At 45.3% G+C, this 19620-nt stretch overlaps 1 protein-coding gene across 1 annotated transcript in view; it reads right to left on the bottom strand.

Moving 5' to 3' along the window:
• Nucleotides 1–19620, bottom strand: part of ATP10D (ATPase phospholipid transporting 10D (putative)) — a 90499-nt gene that overhangs the window by 61035 nt on the left and 9844 nt on the right. The window contains exons 3-7 of the mRNA XM_084856852.1: nucleotides 11140–11344; nucleotides 7583–7668; nucleotides 6747–6853; nucleotides 5216–5347; nucleotides 1135–1250 (exon numbers count right to left, since the gene is read on the bottom strand). Of these exons, the coding sequence (XP_084712978.1) occupies nucleotides 1135–1250; nucleotides 5216–5347; nucleotides 6747–6853; nucleotides 7583–7668; nucleotides 11140–11344 (646 nt within the window). The remainder of the gene's footprint in view (nucleotides 1–1134; nucleotides 1251–5215; nucleotides 5348–6746; nucleotides 6854–7582; nucleotides 7669–11139; nucleotides 11345–19620) is intronic.

Raw genomic sequence — 19620 nt, 5'->3', positions numbered from 1 at the left:
TGACTGGCAGGGGCTGCTCAACCAATAAGAGAGGCTTCCCCCTTTCCAGGCTCTCCCCCCCCCGCTTTCTCCTTCAATAAAATCCTGAGGTTTCCTCCTCACCACAAACCAATTAGTGTCTATTCCCATGTCTTGAAAAAAATCACTCTCCTTCTCTCCCCGCCCCCAACATTACTCACATCCTTAAAGCAACAATCATCATAGGAACAGTGTTCACCCTGCCTTAAAGCTACCGAAGCTGCAAACAATGTCCTTCTCTCCCCGCCCCCCCACATTACTTCCTTCCTTAAATAAACAATCAGTACAGGAACACAGTGTTCTCGCTGCCCTGCTGTGATCAATCGAAGCTTCGAAGCTTTGACATTAAGGCTCTCTAAATGTGTTATTTCGAACCATGGGAATCTCAGTAACTTTGGGAGTGCGCATTTTGGGAACAAGCCTCATTGACCACAATGGGAGTTACTTCTGAGTAGACACACATATGTTTGTGCTGGGAAAGACAGGGAGGGAAAACAAAAGGATGGGGAACCAGCCCCCTTTCTAACTCCATGCCGTGCAGGAACGAAGGTGTGAATTAGTTACTTCCGAAGGCAATAAATGAAACAAAGAAGGATCACAGCTTTGGGAAAGTGCTTTGCAGCCTTTAAGGAATTAGTGCTTTAAAATCTGCTATTTCAATTGAGGAGGATCCCTGTAAATGCTGGTGTGCACATTCAGGGGACAAGCCTCATTGACCAAAATGGGAGTTACTTCTGAGTAGACACTAATTAGTTTGTGCTGGGAAACACAGGGATGGGAAACATAGGGACAGGAAACACCCCTTAACCAGGGTCCCGGTGAAAGGCACACCCCTGGGCAGGGCTAGCATACCCAAGGAAAATTCAGGGATTGGGGAATACAACAACTATAACGTGGAGAACTCAACTTAAGGAAAAGAATCAGACTTTAAGCAGTCTCAGGAAATCTGTGATAAGCTCCAGGGTGGCTGCTGGATGGCCACGATGTAATGTATCCCTAACAACCTCTAAACACAACCAGCTCAGAGTAAATCGCTGGTGGAGACACCCCCTAGGTTAAACCAGCTTTACAATGATATACATTAAGTAGCATAGACTGAGTAAGCCATGAAATTACCTGTAACAAAATTATCATTGTCCAAAATATTAAAAAGCCTCCCCAAGTTGGAGAAAGTTGTTTTCTGCTACTGTAGAGAGGTCGAGCCGAATGGTTGCTTAACCAAAATCCATGACCTTTAAAAAGGAAACACAGAAACATTTAGCAAAGGAGGACTACAAATGGCATTGTCGCTTAATGCAATGATAGCAGTAAGCCAAGTATCAAACAGCTTCTAAACTACCCTGGCTTTATGAGTTTTTTAAAAATCAACTAGGGGTGTCAGAGAATTCCGCCACGGATCTTGGTGAGGCCGAATGCCAGTGCATTCAGCCCCCTGAACTCCATGGCGGAACGGCCTGCCACCCCCACCGCCACCCCGCGGATCTCCCCAGGACAAGACTTACCTGGGGCTGATCTTCCGGGTGGCGGCAGCTCCGGCGGCGGCTGTGGCGGCTGCAGCGGCTGGTCTTCCGACTGGCTGCCGCCGCCGCCATTTGCAGTCTTGTTAAAAAAAAAAAAAAGACATGATAGGCTACGTAAAGATTTACGTAGCCTATCATGGCTGGGTTTTAAAAAAAAACACGACGTGATAGGCTACGTAAATCTTTACATAGCCTATCACGTCTTTTTTTTTTTTAACAAGACTGCAAATGGCGGCGGTGGCAGCCATTTATGTAGATTTATGTAGGCTAAAACGGTGAATCAAAAAGGGACGCAAATAGCACCCGCTACGCTATTTGCATTCCCCTTTATTTTCGCCATCATAGTCTACATAAACATTTACGTAGATTCAGACGGCCAAAAATAAGGAACGCAAATGGCAGCGGCCATAGCTGCCGCCATTTGTGTACGTGGTTTTCTGTTGTTGTTTTTCCCAGAGCCCTCCGCGGCCGGAAATCTGGCTGCGGACAGGTCTGGGCTGGGCTGGGCCGGGCCAGCTGCTCCGTGGAGCTGCCGCGGAGCACAGCCAGCCATCGAGGATTCCGGGGGGGAGGAACGGATCGCTTCCCCCCCCATCGAGGATTCCGGGGAGGGACAGAACGCCTCCCCCCCTACCATCAACATAATCTGCGAAAGGTAAGTCACTTTCGTACATCCCTAAAATCAACTAAAGACTAATATGTAATCTAAGCTATGGCTGTAATTCCTGTACACACTTCCTTGGAAATAAATTGCAGTGAATTCAGCAGGACTTACTTCTGATTAAGCATACTTAGGATTGTACTGCATTATTAACTTGTCATACTTTCAAAAACATATCACACAATCAGATAGTCTCTGGTTTTGCATCATCTGGACAATGCTTGTGTTAGGGTGCAATCCTATGTATGTTTAGACTAGGCTGACCATACATACCATTTTAAACGGGACAGTACTGTTTTTTTCATATTTCCCGACCGTCCCATCGTTTCAATATAAATGTCAATTTTATCCTGTTTTTAATTTTTTGTAAAAAACTGAACACGTTTATCATAAGGCTCTATGCTAATCAATGCGTGCAGTAAAACTGCTAGTATGACGAAAGAGGAAGTTCCATTTACTTTATCCAGTCAGGGCCAGGCTTCGTGAGCTAGCGACGATCAGACGCCACCCCCTTGCTTGTCTGCAGTGGCGGGAAATTCAAGCCCCATTCAGCGTGGGGGAGCCAGGAGGGTGAGTCTTACTGTTATTTCTACCACCATTCCGCCCATAGAGATTCTTTCTGCCCTACATTCAGTTTGATTCAGACTTTTCAGACTCATATTTCGGTTCAACAGGCTGTTAGCTATTTTTTTATTACAACGGAACTCTCCAGTGGGACATAGCAGTCGGGGTGTTCATTCCTTTTTTTTTTTTCTTTTTGGTGTATGTTTATTATTTTTTGCAGTCTGGCCACTGCAGTCCTTCATTAGAGTGTTCAGTGTGGTATGCCATACAGATTTTTTTACTGCTCATGTGATATTTTATAAGTATTTTATATATGTATATTTATGACTGGTTTTTTTGTGTATATGCAATAAATTAGTGTTATTCATTTGCTACCCTTTCCATGTTCTTTTGCAGTGAGTTTAGGTTGTTTTTTAGGTCTCTTATAGCCTGAGAGACCACAAAGGGAGCTGCAGTTGTTTTGTTATATTGTGGTTTTATTATTATTTTTTTGACCTTAGTGCAGTTTCCTTTAGTTTTGTATGAGTTCTGTCACTCATTCTGTCAGAATAATAGTTAGCTCAATATGTTCATGTAATAAAACTTTTGTTATCATCTTACTTTTTCATGAATACGGAATATTACATAACCCCATCCCGTTTTTGTCATCCCAATATCCCATTTTTGTCTCAAGGAAATATGGTCAGCCTAGTTTAGACAGAAATAAGTTTTACAATCCCAGCATGCCCCAGGCAGATAAACATGCATAGGAATGCACCCTTATTCACTTAATTTATACACTACCAGCATGTTAGAAGTGTTGAGTTAGCCACAGCTATACTGATACAGCTATACGGAGCAATCTCTCTTATTAATATCCATGGGTTAAAATCGTATTGGATTTAGGAATATAGGAAGCTGCTTTATACCAGGTCAGACAAGACTGACCATCTAGCTCACGGGTGGGCAAATTGTGGCCCTCCAGATGTTGCTGGACTGCAACTCCCATCAGCCTTAGCCAGCATAACCAATGGCAAGAGATGTTGGGAGTTGTGACCCAATAACATCTGAAAGCCCACAAGTTGCCCATCCCTGATCTCACCCATTTGCTGTCGATGCTGTCTGGCAACAGCTCCCCAGGGTCTCCAGCAGAGGTCTTTCGCATCATCTGCTACCCCATCATTTAGCTAGAGATGGCAGGGATCGATTCTGGAATGAAACACGTGCTCTCCCACTGAGATACAGTGGCAAATGAAATCAGCCATCGGTTCACCATGTTACCCAAACATCTAAACATAGTGTTTTGTAAGGGAGCTCTCTCTCTGTAAACGGAACTCAAACAAAGGCCATTTAGGCAGCAATCCTATACACACACATTTACTTGGAAGTAAGCCCCACTGAATTCAGTCAGGCTTACTTCTAAGTAAACATGCATAGGATTGTGCTGTAAGTGTAACCACCAACAAGGAAGGGCTGATAGCTACTTAAAGAGAACCACAAGGAAGAGTAGTGAGAGAAAGGATATAGTTAAAGAGCAATGCATCTGCATGTCGTTTCAGGAGGCTTAGTGGACATCATTCATAATACTTAAAGAGAACCACAAGGAAGAGTAGTGAGAGAAAGGATATAGTTAAAGAGCAATGCATCTGCATGTCGTTTCAGGAGGCTTAGTGGACATCATTCATAATACTTAGATTTCAAAAAATGCACCCACTCTCTAAAGGAATCGAGGCATATTTACATAAAATACCATAAGATCTAGTATAAAAATCAAAGGTGTAACTGTTTCTTCATTCAATGCACGAATGCGAATAGGAAAGACCCGTATGGTATTCCAAAGATCAATAAGTCAGGACTGTGGCATGCTACGTTAGGCAAGGAGTGGCAAAATGTGGGCCTTGGGGCCAAAAATCTTCTGGCTTATTTATTTATTTATTTTATTTCTTTATCGCCCATCTGGCCAGTCACCCGGCCACTCTGGACGTTGTACAATAATACAAACAGTTTAAAAACTGTAAAATTACACATTTAAACATTTTCTAAAATTTCCCTAACCCACCCCAAATGCCTGCCTGAACAACTAAGTTTTCAATGTGTGGCTTAACTACACAGGAACTTGAAGGATCACTGCAGGAGGATGAGAACATATTTTGTGAGAAAACTTCTAGAGTGAAACTAAGCTGCTGTGTCTTGAGGGGATTCGTGGGAACTTTGCTCCTGACAGTCAGACAGGTTGCAAGGCCCAGTTCAGGGCTAGTCATCTGGATGCAAGCAGTGAGGAGTCCAGTCTGTACCTGAACAAAAGACTGCTACAGAAGAGCCAGCAGCTGTATCGTGCTGCAGATGGGCAGTTGTGATGGACCAACCCCACCCCCCCAAAGCTCCATCTCAAAATCCTGAAAAGAGAGACCCAATCAACCCTAGGAAGAGAGAATATCCTACTTTGTTGATTGGATCTTAACTCTTAACTTACCCACTGCCGCTATAAAGCACATCACAGCTAGAAGCAGAACACACCAGATGATATCGCGGTTCACCCTCTTCTCTAGTTTACTTCGCTTGTAACGAGACCCGGAGTTGTTTAACATTGCTTTGGTTTCGTGACCTTTAGGCATACAAAGCACAGTGGATCTTTTACTGCCATCGAAAGGCTTCAGTATATGTCCCACAAAGGCTAAGAACAGTAAAACGTTCAGATAATGCTTATACTAAATATTATGCTTTTGTGTTATTTGTGCCTGGGACCCTTGATGCTTGCCAGATAAAATGGCCATCTGAATTGTAAAGGGCTGGAGAAAATCCTCAAACCCAAATGCACAATTTAGCATAGAGCCATCAGACCTAGTAGCCATCGATAGCCTTCTCCTCCAGGGATTTCTCTAACCCCCTTTAAAAGCCATCCAAATTGATGGCCATCACTATGTCTTGTGGTAGCAGATTCCATAGTTTAACTATGCACTATGTGAAGAAGTACTTCCTTTTATCTGTCCTGAATCTCCCACCAATCAGCTTCATGGGATAACCCTAGATTCTAGTATCACGAGAGAGAGAGAAAAATGTCTCCCTATCCACATTCCCCACAACACGCATAGTTTTATACACCCCTATCATGTCTCCCCTTAACCTCCTTTTTTAAATGCTAAACAATCCCTCACAAGGGAGTTGCTACAGCCCCTTGATCATTTTAGTTGCCCTTTTCTGCACTTTTTCCAGCACTAAAATATCTTTTTTAGGCGCAGTGACCAGAACTGGACACAGTATTCCAAGTGTGGATGCACCATAGATTTGTATAATGGCAGTATGATGTTGGCAGTTTTATTCTAAATTCCTTTTCTAATTAGGCCCAACATGGAGTCTGCCTTTTTTACAGCAGCTGCACACTGGGTTGATATTTTCGTCAAGCTGTCCACCATGATCCCAAGATCTCTTTCTTGGTCAGTCACCACTAGCTCAGATCCCATCAGGTTATACTTAAAGTTGGGATTTTTTTCCCCAACATGTATCACTTTACACTTGCTTACAATGAACTGCATTTGCCATTTCGATGCCCATTCTCCCAGTATGCAGATCCTTTTGGAGCTCATCACAGTCCCTCTTTGTTTTAACCAACCTAAATAATTTGGTGTCATTGGCAAACTTGGTCACTTCACTGCTCACCCCTAATTCCAGATCATTTATGAACAAGTTGAAAAGTATTGGTCACAATACAGATCCCTGTGGGACCCTACTATTTACATCCCTCCACTGGGAGAATTTACCCCCTTTTTTTTTTTTTGCTCCCTCCTTTCTGTTCTTTAACCAGTTACTGATCCATAAGAGGACCTCTCCTCTTATCCCATAACTGCTAAGTTTGCTCAGGAGTCTTTGGTGAGGGACTTTGTCAAAAGCCTTTTGGAAGCCCAAGTACACAATGACTCCTGGATCACCCCTGTCTGCGTGTTTATTGGCACTCTGAAAGAATTCCCATGCTGTGCAACCCAGCATTAGCTACCCACACGGCTGACCTGCATACACCACAATGCCAACTACAGCTTCTGTATTTCTGACAGTGCATCCTCGCATCAGCAAGTTTTCCTTACTCAGTCCCACTCGCTCCTTACTTGAATTCTCACTGTAAAGACATAAGAGAAATCCAGCTGTTGTTATCTCTTCGGGATAGTCCTCAAGAGCAAGGCACTCATGCTATCAAGCCACACTAGGCCAACATTACACAAATACTTGGCACATTGCAACACCTGTGGATACACTTTCAAAATCATGCATCGTACAGCATCTTTTAAAATCTGGCCATGTGTGGAGTTTTGGTGTGTTCAGTGCTTGTAACAAATAGAAAATTCTGATAAGGACACCTTTAATAGAACTGCTTCATTTTTCATATTTTATTAAATCAAATTCATTGACATAATGTCCATTCAATGGAATGCAATGATAAATAACCTAGTAAAGGAAAGCTGTTGGGCCAAACAACTTGGATGTCAATCAAATTAGCCCTCCCTTTCCAAATGCAAACAAGGAACCTCCCCTGACACTAGGGTTCTTCATGGGCCCCACAGTACTCGTGCTGAGTAACCCATTTGCGAGAAGGCCACGCTGATGAAGGAGCAAAGGATGGCAGGCCAAGGATCTTCCCCCACAGCCATCGGCTGTCAAGTTGCATCCCAGAGCCACTCGTCTCTCCATCCCCACTGGCCTCTAGGCTGGCAACTGAGGGACAGACAGCAGGTGTCGGGTGGCTAGGCCTGGCCTGGGGTCTGCTAGTTGCTGATCCTTGCTTGAAAATCTTTACGTTCTATCAAAGGGACACAACAAACAGTGTTAGAGCTGATCCCAAGTTACTTACATAAAGCCCCGGAACGAGTTGAGATCATTGTTAGGGGCCTCACATTCTATTCTGCCTGCGAACGTTTCAGGATTAAGTTCAGTAGCCTGTATGGAGGACAAGGGGGAGAAAGTGAAGCTCAGACAGGAAATGCAGCAACCTTAAGAAATAATGAATTTTCTTGTTGGCAATTGTCTTTTCACACCTGTCCACACTAGTTCATGTGAGAACCTGATGTGAAGCCCAGATATGGTTAAAACTAGATCAGAGGTAGGAAACGTGTCTCACAGGCTTCATGAACCCCCCAGACCTGAAGTGCAGCCCCTGCTGCCCCCGAATTTGCTGCCACAATGGCAAAACACTCAGTGTGCACTTTGTTTAAGGTTTATTAGACACCATTCAGAAAGGAAAAAGCAGAAGAAGCCAATGAGTTCTTAAAAACAATACAGTTTCCAACATCTTCAACAGCAGGTCTGAGAACTTAGAGAGCCAATACAAAATACAGTATAGAAAATACTGGCCTCATTTAATTTAGGGAAGCTTCATACACTATATACGTAGATAATTTATAGTTATGTTAGGTTTAGTTGTGTTTTGTGTTTCCACATTGGTAGAAACACAACTGACAAATAAGTAGAGAGGGTCCCCTCCCCCCCGCCATTAGTGATTCCTTTAGTGACTCCTTTGACTAGATATCTATGTAAATATAACATGTGAGTGTATAATATATGGCATAATAATATATAGTGAATATGGTCAAATGTGGTGCAGTGAATATGGTCAAATGTGATAAATGTTAATATTCACCAAGGGCAGGAGGGCCTCTGGAATGACACCACAGCAGGCAAAAGTGTTACTGCCAGGGGGAAATATGTTGTCTGTGTCCCACCTCTATTCATGCAAAAGCACTACCATTTGCACATGGAGTTGTGCGACAAACCCAAACAGCCCCCCCAAAGCATCTGGTAAGTTGGCACCTTGCTGGGATGCTTGAATAAGCTTATCTCATCTCTTTCTTTACCAATACACATCCAAAATGTAAGCTGTTTTGCACAGTAGTTTGTCTAGATAGAACTAGCCAGCTTTTTTATCATTCAAGTTCAGGGTTATTAGGAGCTTGGGTCCAGCCACTAAGTCCTTTTCTGTTTTCCTGGCTAAATGCTATCAGAAATGCAGGGTATTGCATGATTGGACAACACAAGAATCAGTCTCCACTAAGGGGTAGAGCAACTGCAGAGGGTTGGGGAGCTGAATTGGACCACCTGGAACCCTCTGGGGGCCGCACCCCTCCCCTAGTACAGCTGCAGTTGGAAGGGGACACAGCCGCAACTGGAAGGGGACACAAGGCTGCCTTCCTAATGATTTTGCTGGGAAACAAGATACATGCATTGCATTTCCACCCCACACCCACCAAAAAATAGCTCTTTGGTTAGGGATGTTAGAGAATTCCGCCACGGATCCCAAGGAGGCCAAATTCCAGTGAATTCGGCCCCCCGGAATCCATGGCGGAACGGAGCAACCCGCCCCACCACCCCGCGAAAGACCCGTGAAACGGAGCCTATCTGGTGGCGACTCCGGCGGCAGCTCCGGCAGCGGATGAAGCAGCGGTGGCAGCGACGGCAGCAGCGATGGCCACTGCCGGGCTGTTACAGCCGCAAATGGCAGCGGTCGTAGAGGCCGCCATTTGTGTCCCTATGCCAGCCTGTGATAGGCTACGTATATATTTACGTTGCCCATCACAGCTAAAGCGGGAACACAAATGGCGTAGGGGACGCCATTTGCATCCCTGCTTTAGCCGTGATAGGCTATGTAACTATATACATAGCCTATCACGGGCCGGTGTAGTGACACAAATGGCGTCCCCTACACAGGACGCCATTTGCATCCACAGCAGCCCAGCAGCGGCTGGAGACACCGCTGCAGGTTGGCCCAGCCGGCAGCTCCGCAGACTAGCCGCGGAGCGGAGCCGGCCGGGCAGGATTCCGGCTGGGAGGAATGGATCGCTTCCCCCCCCCCATCGAGGATTCTGGGGGGAGGAACGGATCACATCCCTCCAACAGCGGACCCCAGCGGAGCCAGGTAAGCGGGGTTTCATATGCCCCTATCTTTGGTGAGCTGGGGAGAGCGCGATTCTGCAGAGAAACCAGTGTGTGATCTCTGTGCACCCTGTTTCTCTGCACAACCACCAATTCTGCTGGGAATCAAGGTCCAGTGGAAGAGTGTGCCTTGTTTCCCAGCAGAATTGCCCTCCCCACAGCCGCCAAACAGCTCCCCATGCACCTTGTTCCCACCACAATTGCCAGGAATGCTGTGGTGTAGCAGCATGGGGGCAGTGCCACAGAAGCAAAGGACCCAGTGGGGGCCAGAAACATCCCCCTGATGGGCTGCATGCAGCCCAGGGGCTGCCTGTTGCCCACCCCTGCATAAAATAAGACTTGGGTCACTCCTTGGAGCTTTCCATATAACATCTTATTGGAGGCAGAGATGCGCTCTCTCAGACGATTCACTCTGCATCATCTCTCAGACGATTCACTCTGGAACCCTGCTCAAGTAGGTAACATGTAACTAGGTAAGTCAGATTAATTTTACCAGGTTTATTTGGAATTCTCTGTGTGTCATTGTTGCTTTACTAATTGTTTTCCCCACAAATTAATTCCTTTTGGACATTTGGCCATGTTGTTTTAAAAGGGAATTTCTCACTAAAAACTCTTCCCACCATGAAGGGCTCTGAAGCCCCCAAAGCAACTTGACAGACTAGCATGCCAGGAGGTTCTTCCTGACTGATGGCAGCCTATCAATAATTCTTTTTTGTGGAACCCTTGAAAGAAGGGATCCACCAAGAGGGAACGTCCCCCCCCCCCAATCATAAAGACGTATCCTGGAAGGTGAATGAACAAAACCAGGAGTCCCAGATCAGGCACAAAGGGCCCTGTTGCTTTCAAGAACAATTAAAACCTATAGAAGGTATCCTAACATCATCGGTAGAACATGGATTATATCCACATGTCAGGACTGATTCTGAGTGAGATAGTTAGCAGTTCAGATTCACAAGGGGAATAGCAAGAACCGGGGGAGGCATCTTCCCCAGCCAGTGCAGATATGGTTAGGCATGCTTCTCAGGATGCTAGCACCCAGATGGCTGGGCCTAAAGGCCCCCCCCCTCCCCCTGGTAAGAATCCAGCAGGAGGAGGAGGAGGAGAGCGCAGGGCGTGACCTGAGGGTTGCCAGACTGTAGCACTGAGGGAAAAGTTAAGAGGTGTTGCTGAGACGGTCAACATGGTCGGTGATGGGAGCATCACTGGATGGGAGAGGTTTCTCTCCCTATGTTATTCTAGCCAGCAAGTCCCTGTTCAAACTGCTACCAACATCATAGTTCCCATTTGGATTCCCTGCTGTTATTCCTTTGTAGCCTGAGAGTCTTTGGGGATTTGCATCTGTAATGAACCTGTTGATAGTGAATTAAATAAAGACGTGAGACTGAAGCCTTTCTTCTTGTATGTGTGCATGAGGAAGGTGGGGGCCAAGGAAACGTGACACCACACCCTTTTTCCAGGTCACAGAACATGAGCAGTGCATACCTGCTCTGCATATCCTTTTACCACCTGCCTCTGTTTTAGATTGGTCTCTCCATCAAGGCTCGATGTTTCAAGGTGACAAATTCCATCTCCATCACTAGAATATATCAGCACCATGTCAGCAGGAATCTCATCATTGCAAGAGAGTCGGATAAAATCACCAACATGAACATCTTTCCAGAACTTCTCTTTATATTGCTTTTCTTTTCTGAAAAATAGGGGAAAAATAACCTCTGACTTTGAAAAGGAGGAATAAAAAGGAAAACTCTGTAATTATAAACAATTATACCATTATAGTCTTTAAAATCCACCAACTTTATAAGACATCTTTCTGTTTGTCTTTCATAGAGACAAACAAAACAGAAACATAACAATACAATAAGATATTAGAGTAAAACTTTAAAATTCAAAAAATACCAAAGAAAACCCAACACCACGTTAAAAATAATTCAGCCAGAGGTAGAAAAGCTGATAGTCAAAACATTCCGTGCCATGAAAAGTTCAATTTCCCCCCCATTTTTTGAATTTTTAAATGAAGTCAAGAGGAATGTAGGATTCTCTGTACCTTGCACACAAAAGAGCGCGATTTAGATGAGGCTGTGTGACTGAGCAGAGACTTACACTTAATGGCAAGCCACCGCAGATGAATTTCCTCATGGGGCTTGCCATTTTGCATTTTAAACATTCAATCTGTGGTGGCAGTATGCCACAGCTTGTCATTACGTGTGAACCCACTGAGGGTGGGTTGTTGGGGTGCTTAACATATCAAAACACTCCAGGAAGGAAAAGATCCCAAACCACCACTGAGTATGGTCTATAATAATTGTTTATTCATTGTACAAATCTCTAAAAATCTCTTTAGAGATTTGCACAATGAATAAACAATTATTATAAATCATACTCAGTGGCACGTTGGGTTCTTTTCCTTCCTGGGTTTTTTTTGCACATAGCGCCTTCCCTCTCAGTTTTCCAGTGATTAACAAGCCACCACCCAGAACCCACGGCCTGTTTTAGGGTTGTGGGTGGCTTGTTCATCACCGCATCAACCCACCCAATGACATGCTGTACTGCACCTCTGCCACGGCTTGAACTTTCAAAACGGCGGCTGGAGCCACGATAAGAAACCTCGTGGGGAAGTTCACCTATGGTGGCTTCTTGTTATATCTGAACCAGCTCTGTGTGTTTTGGGGGAGTAGGTCTGTGCACCCAAGATTCCCCTCAGGCATACCTTGAACTAAGGCCAAATGTGCAAAGTCCAATACATGCAACTCCAACCTGTGCTATCACCCTATCCATCCTCCATGGAGATGTGATGGTCAGACAGGATTCACTTGCACCGGTTTCAGTGCACACAGGCCCCTCTTCCAATGTGATGGCCAACACACAGCCACCAGCTATGGTGCACTGGGAGGGCAACTGAGATCTCACAGTCAGAGCCTCAACTAGGGTGGCCAGATACGAGAGAGGACAGGGCTCCTGCCCCTTTAATAGTTGTGGAGGAGAGGGCATTTCAGCAGGTGTAGCTTGTCGTGCAGGAGGCATGATGGTTACTTTTCCAGAGAGGAGACAAGCAAATCTGGTGCCCAGCAGAGCCAGGGACTATCTCTGTGGGGGCGGGGGCGCTTTTTAGAACTGTGCAGGCTTCTTCAGATCCAGAACTAGTTTTTTGGTAAAGCTCAATTGTGGCACATTTAGAAAAATTTCTAGTGCTTTATTTTTTCGCAGATAATTTCCCAGATAATTTTGCGGATAATGTATGTAAGCCAATTGCAAATACAATAATAGGCAAGCTAAGCCTAAAAAGTAGAAGCCTAAAAAGGGAGGTGGGTGGGGAAAGGAAGGAGGGAAGGAAGGAAGGAAGGAAGGAAGGAAGGAAGGAAGGAAGGAAGGCAGGCAGGCAGGCAGGCAGGCAGGCAGGCAGGCAAGCAAGCGTGCCATTCGTCCTTCCTGTTGTGGGGCCTATTTCCCCCAAAGTGCAAGGGAACCAAGAGCAATGAACAACGGAAAGAACTACACAGTCTCAAAATATTATGTACAAGTCAGTTGCCTACTTCCCTTTCTAGATGGTTATCACCGGTTTTGTAAGAGGACACAAAAATCAGTGTGCAAAATCAATACAGCAGTACAACTACAAAGCACAAGTAAGGCTGCCTTAACGTCTGTCAGGAGCCTCTCACATCCCCAAACGATACCACCGAGCTGTAATTACCACTTTTAAGCACCGCACATTTCCTAAAACGCATAATGAGCTCACTGCCTTCTCAAGAGCTCAGTCTGAAAAGATTTTAAATTCAGAGCATATTCCTCCACTTCCAAAGACACAAGCGCGGCTGCTGACGTGCACAGCCAGCACAAGGGAGGTGGAATCAGGCGAGAGTCCCAGGAGGCCCTTGCTGGGAGTTCAGGACTTTGCAATCCAGGGCTGAGGGGTCTGGATCTGGCGCAAAGGGCCCCAATCCCCATCCAGTGCTGATGCAGGCTCAGTCTGGTGTGGCAAATGAACTGCAGCACAATTTACCAAGTCCCAAATGCCAATTGCCCCAGTATAGCCAATCTGAAGCATGTCTACTCAGAAGCAGCTGAGGTTGCAAGCCCCTAGGCTACTTCAGCCCCTGAGGGTGCAATCCTATGCATCTTTAGACAGCAAAAAGTCCTACAATTTCCAGCGTCTCCCAGCCAGCTCCATCTAAACATACATAGGACTGTTCCCTGAAGCGCCTTAAGCAAAGGGGGATATTATGTGCATTACTTCATTTCTCTACCCAGGGGCTCCTCTACATTAAAGGAAACTCCGGTAGCCCCCTGGAGCATTTTGTCCCATTTCTGTGGTGCAATGAGGATTGACTCCTTAGACGATAAATGTGATCGGCAGCCTTTCCAGCGATTTCTATATTTTTCAATGAAAACAGCACCATATAGTAGCTGAAAAATAGCAGTACGCCCGTGTGAAACCATATTTTAAAATAAAGCTGATTATTGGAGGTTCTTTTTACAATGTAGTAAAGTGGAAATGTGGGGCCGCGGTGGCTTAGTGGTTAAGACGCTGAACTGCAGACTGGAAGGTCGGCAGGTCAGCAGTTCGAGACCCGAGTGCTGCGTGATGGAGTGAGCTCCCGTCTTCAGTCCCAGCTTCTGCCAACCTAGCAGTTCGAAAGCAAGAAATTGCAAGTAGATAAATAGGTACCGCCTCGGTGGAAAAGGTAGCAGCATTCCGTGCACCTCGGTGTTCAGTCATGCCGGCCGCATGACCACGGAAGCGTCTTCGGACAGCTCTGGCTCTTCGGCTTAGAAACGGGGATGAGCACCGCACCCTAGAGTCGGACACGACTGGTTGGGGACACCTTTACCTTTTTTTTTAAGTGGAAATACCACAGGAGGGACCTTGGATGTCGATAATGTAGGGCTTCTTCGCATGGAGCTTTTATCCTGCTATTGAGATTGGTTACTCATGGAATTTTAGATGACATCGTTAACCTCCAGGGCGTCTCCTGCACTAAATGACCTTTATTCTGTTTTTCAATAGATCAGAGATAATGAGGTATCAAATTACCACGCTTGTGTTCAGCTTGAGTTCCCACCATGAAAAAGGAAAAGCCACAAGAAGAGGAGCTGGATCAATTAAACATATGGAAGACTCAGATAAGGGGGAGAAGGAAGGGAAAAGGGGAAGGGGGAAAGGAAGCACACATAAAGGGAGTCTGTTGTGATCCTGCATTTAAAACAGAAACAAAAAGCCCCTTTTAAATGCAGGATTTTAGGCTAGTGTAGAGACGCTCGTAATCTAATGGACCCCCAAACTTCTATGAGTGGCCAATCACCAGTGTGCAGTAAATGAATCACTCGTGTAGAAATGCTCTGGAGGCTTCTTCCATTTGAGGAAACAGGATGGGCGAAATCAACTTCCATTTCCTGATACTATCATCCAGTTTGTGTTCCTAGCTCATATTATTATTGTTGTTACTGGTAGTAGTAGTAGTAATACTGAAAAATTCAGAAGCGCTAATTCATCTGGAGAAAGATGGTAGTACATAACTGAGGTTACCTGAGTTTTTGCAGACACAGGGATTACTGGTGGCTTCTTAAAAAGCCATCAGTAATGGAGTAAGCCAAATATGGAGTAAGCCAATGGAGTAACCAAGTATCCAAGGACAATTTCCTCCTTAAAGCTGAAAGTATGATTGAATTCAGCAGGACTTATTAGTGAGTGTAAATGTGTAAGATTGCATCTTAAATACTACATTACGAGAGAGAGAGAGAGAGAGAGAGGCAGTTTAAGGCTTCCAGCTTTCAACCAGTATCCTGTTTCTTTCACAGCCTTTTTTTTTGGGCGGGGAAGGTTTTCAGCATCTCTAGTTGCTTTATCATTCCTAAATCCTTTGCAACCCACAGTAATGGTAAGAGGGGGCAGAATAAAATGATGAAATCCTTTGGTGTTTGGACACCCTCAGACTGAGGCTAGAGATGGGGGAAAAATCCTCCATAGACCCCAGTGAGGCCGGATTCAAAAGAATCCAGCCCCCCAGAGTCTGTGGAGGATCACAAGACTTACCTCCGCCTCCTGGAGGAATCCTCACTGGCCAGATCCTCCCCGCCGGCCGGCTCCAGAGCGCCAGCAATACAGCCGCCATTGCCATATCACTGGCTGGGCAAATTGACTGTGGCCGCAAATGGCGTCCACTATGCCATTTGCAGCCATAAAGGTCTTAGTTTAAGCTAAATGCAACCATTTACGGCTGCATTAAGCTTAAACTAAAACCTTTATCTCCTTCATGGATCACTGCCTTGTTGTGGCGAAGGGGCTTGCGTAACTAAGTGAAGCCATAAGCTATGCTGTGCAGGGCCACCCAAGATGGACAGGTCATGGCGGAGAATTCTGACAAAATGTGGTCCACTGGAGAAGGAAATGGCAACCCACTCCAGTATTCTTGCCAAGAAAACCCCATGGAACGTATCACAAGGCTAAAAGAGATGACGCCGGAAGATGAGACCCTCAGGTCAGAAGGTGTCCAATATACTACTGGGGAAGAGCAGAGGGTATTTCCAAGTAGTGCCAGAAAGAGTGAAGCGGCTGGGCCAAAGCCGAAAGGACACTCAGCTGTGGATGTGTCTGGTGGTGAAAAGAAAATCCGATGCTGTAAACAACAATATTGTTTAGGAACCTGGAATGTCAGATCCATTCAATCAAGAAAAAAATCAAGGTAAGCTGGAGGTGATCAAACATGAGATGGCAAGATTGAACATTGACATCTTGGGAATCAGCGAACTAAAATGGACAGGCATGGGCGAATTTAATTCAGGTGACCATCATATCTACTACTGTGGGCAAGAATCCCTTAGAAGAAATGGAGTAGCACTCATAGTCAACAAAAGGGTGGGAAAAGCAGTACTGGGGTACAATCTTAAAAACGATAGAATGATCTCAGTACGAATCCAAGGCAAACCATTCAACATCACAGTAATTCAAGTCTATGCCCCAACCACTGAGGCCGAAGAAGCTGAGGTTGATCGGTTCTATGAAGACCTACAACACCTTCTAGAACTAACACCAAAAAAAGATGTCCTCTTCATCATAGGGGATTGGAATGCTAAAGTAGGAAGTCAAGAAATCACTGGGATAACAGGCAGGCATGGCCTTGGTGTACAAAATGAAGCAGGACAAAAGCTAATAGTTTTGCCAAGAGAACACGCTGATCATAGCAAACACTCTTTTCCAACAGCACAAGAGGCGAGTCTACACATGGACATCACCAGATGGTCAATATAGAAATCAGACTGATTATGTCCTTTGCAGTCAAAGATGGAGAAGCTCTATACAGTCAGTAAAAACAAGACCTGGAGCTGACTGTGGCTCAGATCATGAGCTTCTTGTTGCAAAATTTCAGCTTAAATTGAAGAACGTAGGGAAAACCACTAAACCATGAATATACAGTGTAGGTGAGGAATAGATTTAAGGGACTAGACCTGATAGACAGAGTGCCTGAGGAACTATGGACAGAGGTCCATAACATTGTTCAGGAGGCAGCAACTCAATCCATCCCAAAGAAAAAGAAATGCAAGAAAGCCAAGTGGCTGTCTGAGGAGGCTTTACAAGTAGCTGAAGAAAGAAGGGAAGCGAAAAGCAAGGGAGAAAGGGGAAGATATATCCAACTGAATGCAGAGTTCCAGCGAATAGCAAGGAAAGACAAGAAGGCCTTCTTAAATGAACAATGCAAAGAAATCGAGGAAAACAACAGACTGGGAAAGACTAGAGAACTCTTCAAGAAAATTGGAGATCTCAATGGAACGTTTTGTGCAAAGACGGCCATGATAAAGGACAAAGAAGGCAGGGACCTAACAGAAGCAGATGAGATTAAGAAGAGGTGGAAAGAATACACAGAAGAACTATACAGGAAAGATCTGAATGTCCCTGATAGCCATGATAGTGCGGTCACTGAACTTGAGCTGGACATCCTCGAGAGTGAAATCAAGTGGGCCTTAGGAAGCATTAGTAACAACAAAGCTAGTGGAGATGACAGTATTCCAGCTGAGCTATTTAAAATCCTAAAAGATCATGCTGTTAAAGTGCTGCATTCAATATGCCAACAAATTTGGAACACTCAACAATGGCCGCAAGACTGGAAAAGGTCAGTTTACATTCCAATTCCAAAGAAGGGCAATGCCAAAGAGTGCTCAAACTACCGCACAATTGCGCTCATTTCACATGCCAGCAAGGTGATGCTCAAAATCCTACAAGCTAGGCTTCAGCAGTATGCAAACCGAGAACTACCGGAAGTACAAGCTGGGTTTCGAAGAGGCAGAGGAACTAGAGATCAAATCGCCAACGTTCGCTGGATCATGGAGAAAGCAAGAGAATTCCAGAAAAACGTCTATTTCTGCTTCATTGACTAAGCTAAAACCTTTGATTGTGTGGATGACAACAAACTGTGGCAAATTCTTAAAGTGATGGGAGGACCAGACCACCTTACCTGTCTCCTGAGAAACCTGTACGAGGGTCAAGAAGCAACAGTAAGAACCAGACATGGAACAACCGAGTGGTTCAAAATTGGGAAAGGAGTATGACAAGGCTGCATATTGTCACCCTGCTTATTTAACTTATATGCAGAGTATATCATGAGAAACGCCGGGTTGGATGAATCACAGGTCGGAATTAAGATTGGTGGGAGAATTATCAACAACCTCCGATATGCAGACGATACCACCGTAATGGCAGAAAGCGAAGAGGATCTAAAGAGCCTCTTATTGAGGGTGAAAGAGGAGAGTGCAAAAGCTGGTTTGAAACCCAACATTAAAAAAATGATGATCATGGCATGTGGCCCCATCACTTCCTGGCATATAGAAGGGGAAGAAATGGAAGTAGTGACAGATTTTACTTTCTTGAGCTCCAAGATCACCACAGATGGTGACTGTAGCCATGAAATTAAAAGACGCTTGCTCCTTGGGAGGAAAGCTTTGGCAAATCTAGACAGCATGTAAGAAGCAGAGACATCACCTTGCCGACAAAGGTCCGTCTAATCAAAGCTATGGTTTTCCCAGTAGTAATGTATGGCTGTGAGAGCTGGACTATAAGGAAGGCTGAGCACCGAAGAATTGATGCTTTCGAACTGTGGTGCTGGAGAAGACTCTTACGAGTCCCCTGGACTGCAAGGAGGTCAAATCAGTCCATCCTAAAGGAAATCAACCCTGAGTGCTCATTGGAAGGACAGATACTGAAGCTGAAGCTCCAATATTTTGGCCACCTAATGCGAAGAGAAAACTCCCTGGAAAAGACCCTGATGCTGGGAAAGACTGAAGGCAAAAGGAGAAGGGGACGGCAGAGGATGAGATGGCTAGATAGCATCACCGATGCAATGAATATGAACTTGAGCACACTCCAGGAGAGAGCGGAGGACAGGAAGGCCTGGCATGCTATGGTCCATGGGGTCACGAAGAGTCGGACACGACTGAACGACTGAACAACAACAAAACCTTTATGGCCGCAAATGGCGTAGTGGATGCCATTTGTATCCACAGTCAATCCGCCCAGCCAGCGATACAGCAATCAACGGTGGCTGTATTGCTGGTGCTGCGGAGCCTGCCAGCAGCTCCGCAGAATCGCCGCAGAGCAGAGCCGGCCGGCTAAGATTCCGGAGGGGGAGGGGCGAATCACCTCCCCCCCTGCGGACACCCCCCCCCCCCGGACCCAGAGTTAAGCATTCCACCCATCCCTAACTGAGGCTGCCTTTAGATTAAAATAAAAATATGCAGTTCTCTCATTGTGGAGTCTTTCTGCAGGCTCCCAGACAGCGACCATATGATTGCTAAGAGGGGAAGCTTTTAATTTTCAAAGTCCGATAGAACTCAATGAAACAGCGCCATTTAGTGGCTGTTTTAATAGCATAACAATCCGATTTAAAATAAATAGTTCATTATTTCCGGATCTTTTTGAGTTGGAATAACCAGGAAGTACCTCTGGATGTGCCCTGGAGGTTGACGACATCATGAAAA

Source organism: Heloderma suspectum, chromosome 5 (assembly GCF_057233095.1).
Source record: "Heloderma suspectum isolate Gila_16-S chromosome 5, 16-S_ref, whole genome shotgun sequence".
Taxonomy (NCBI): Eukaryota; Metazoa; Chordata; class Lepidosauria; order Squamata; family Helodermatidae; genus Heloderma; species Heloderma suspectum.
This window is presented reverse-complemented; position numbering and strand designations above follow the sequence as displayed.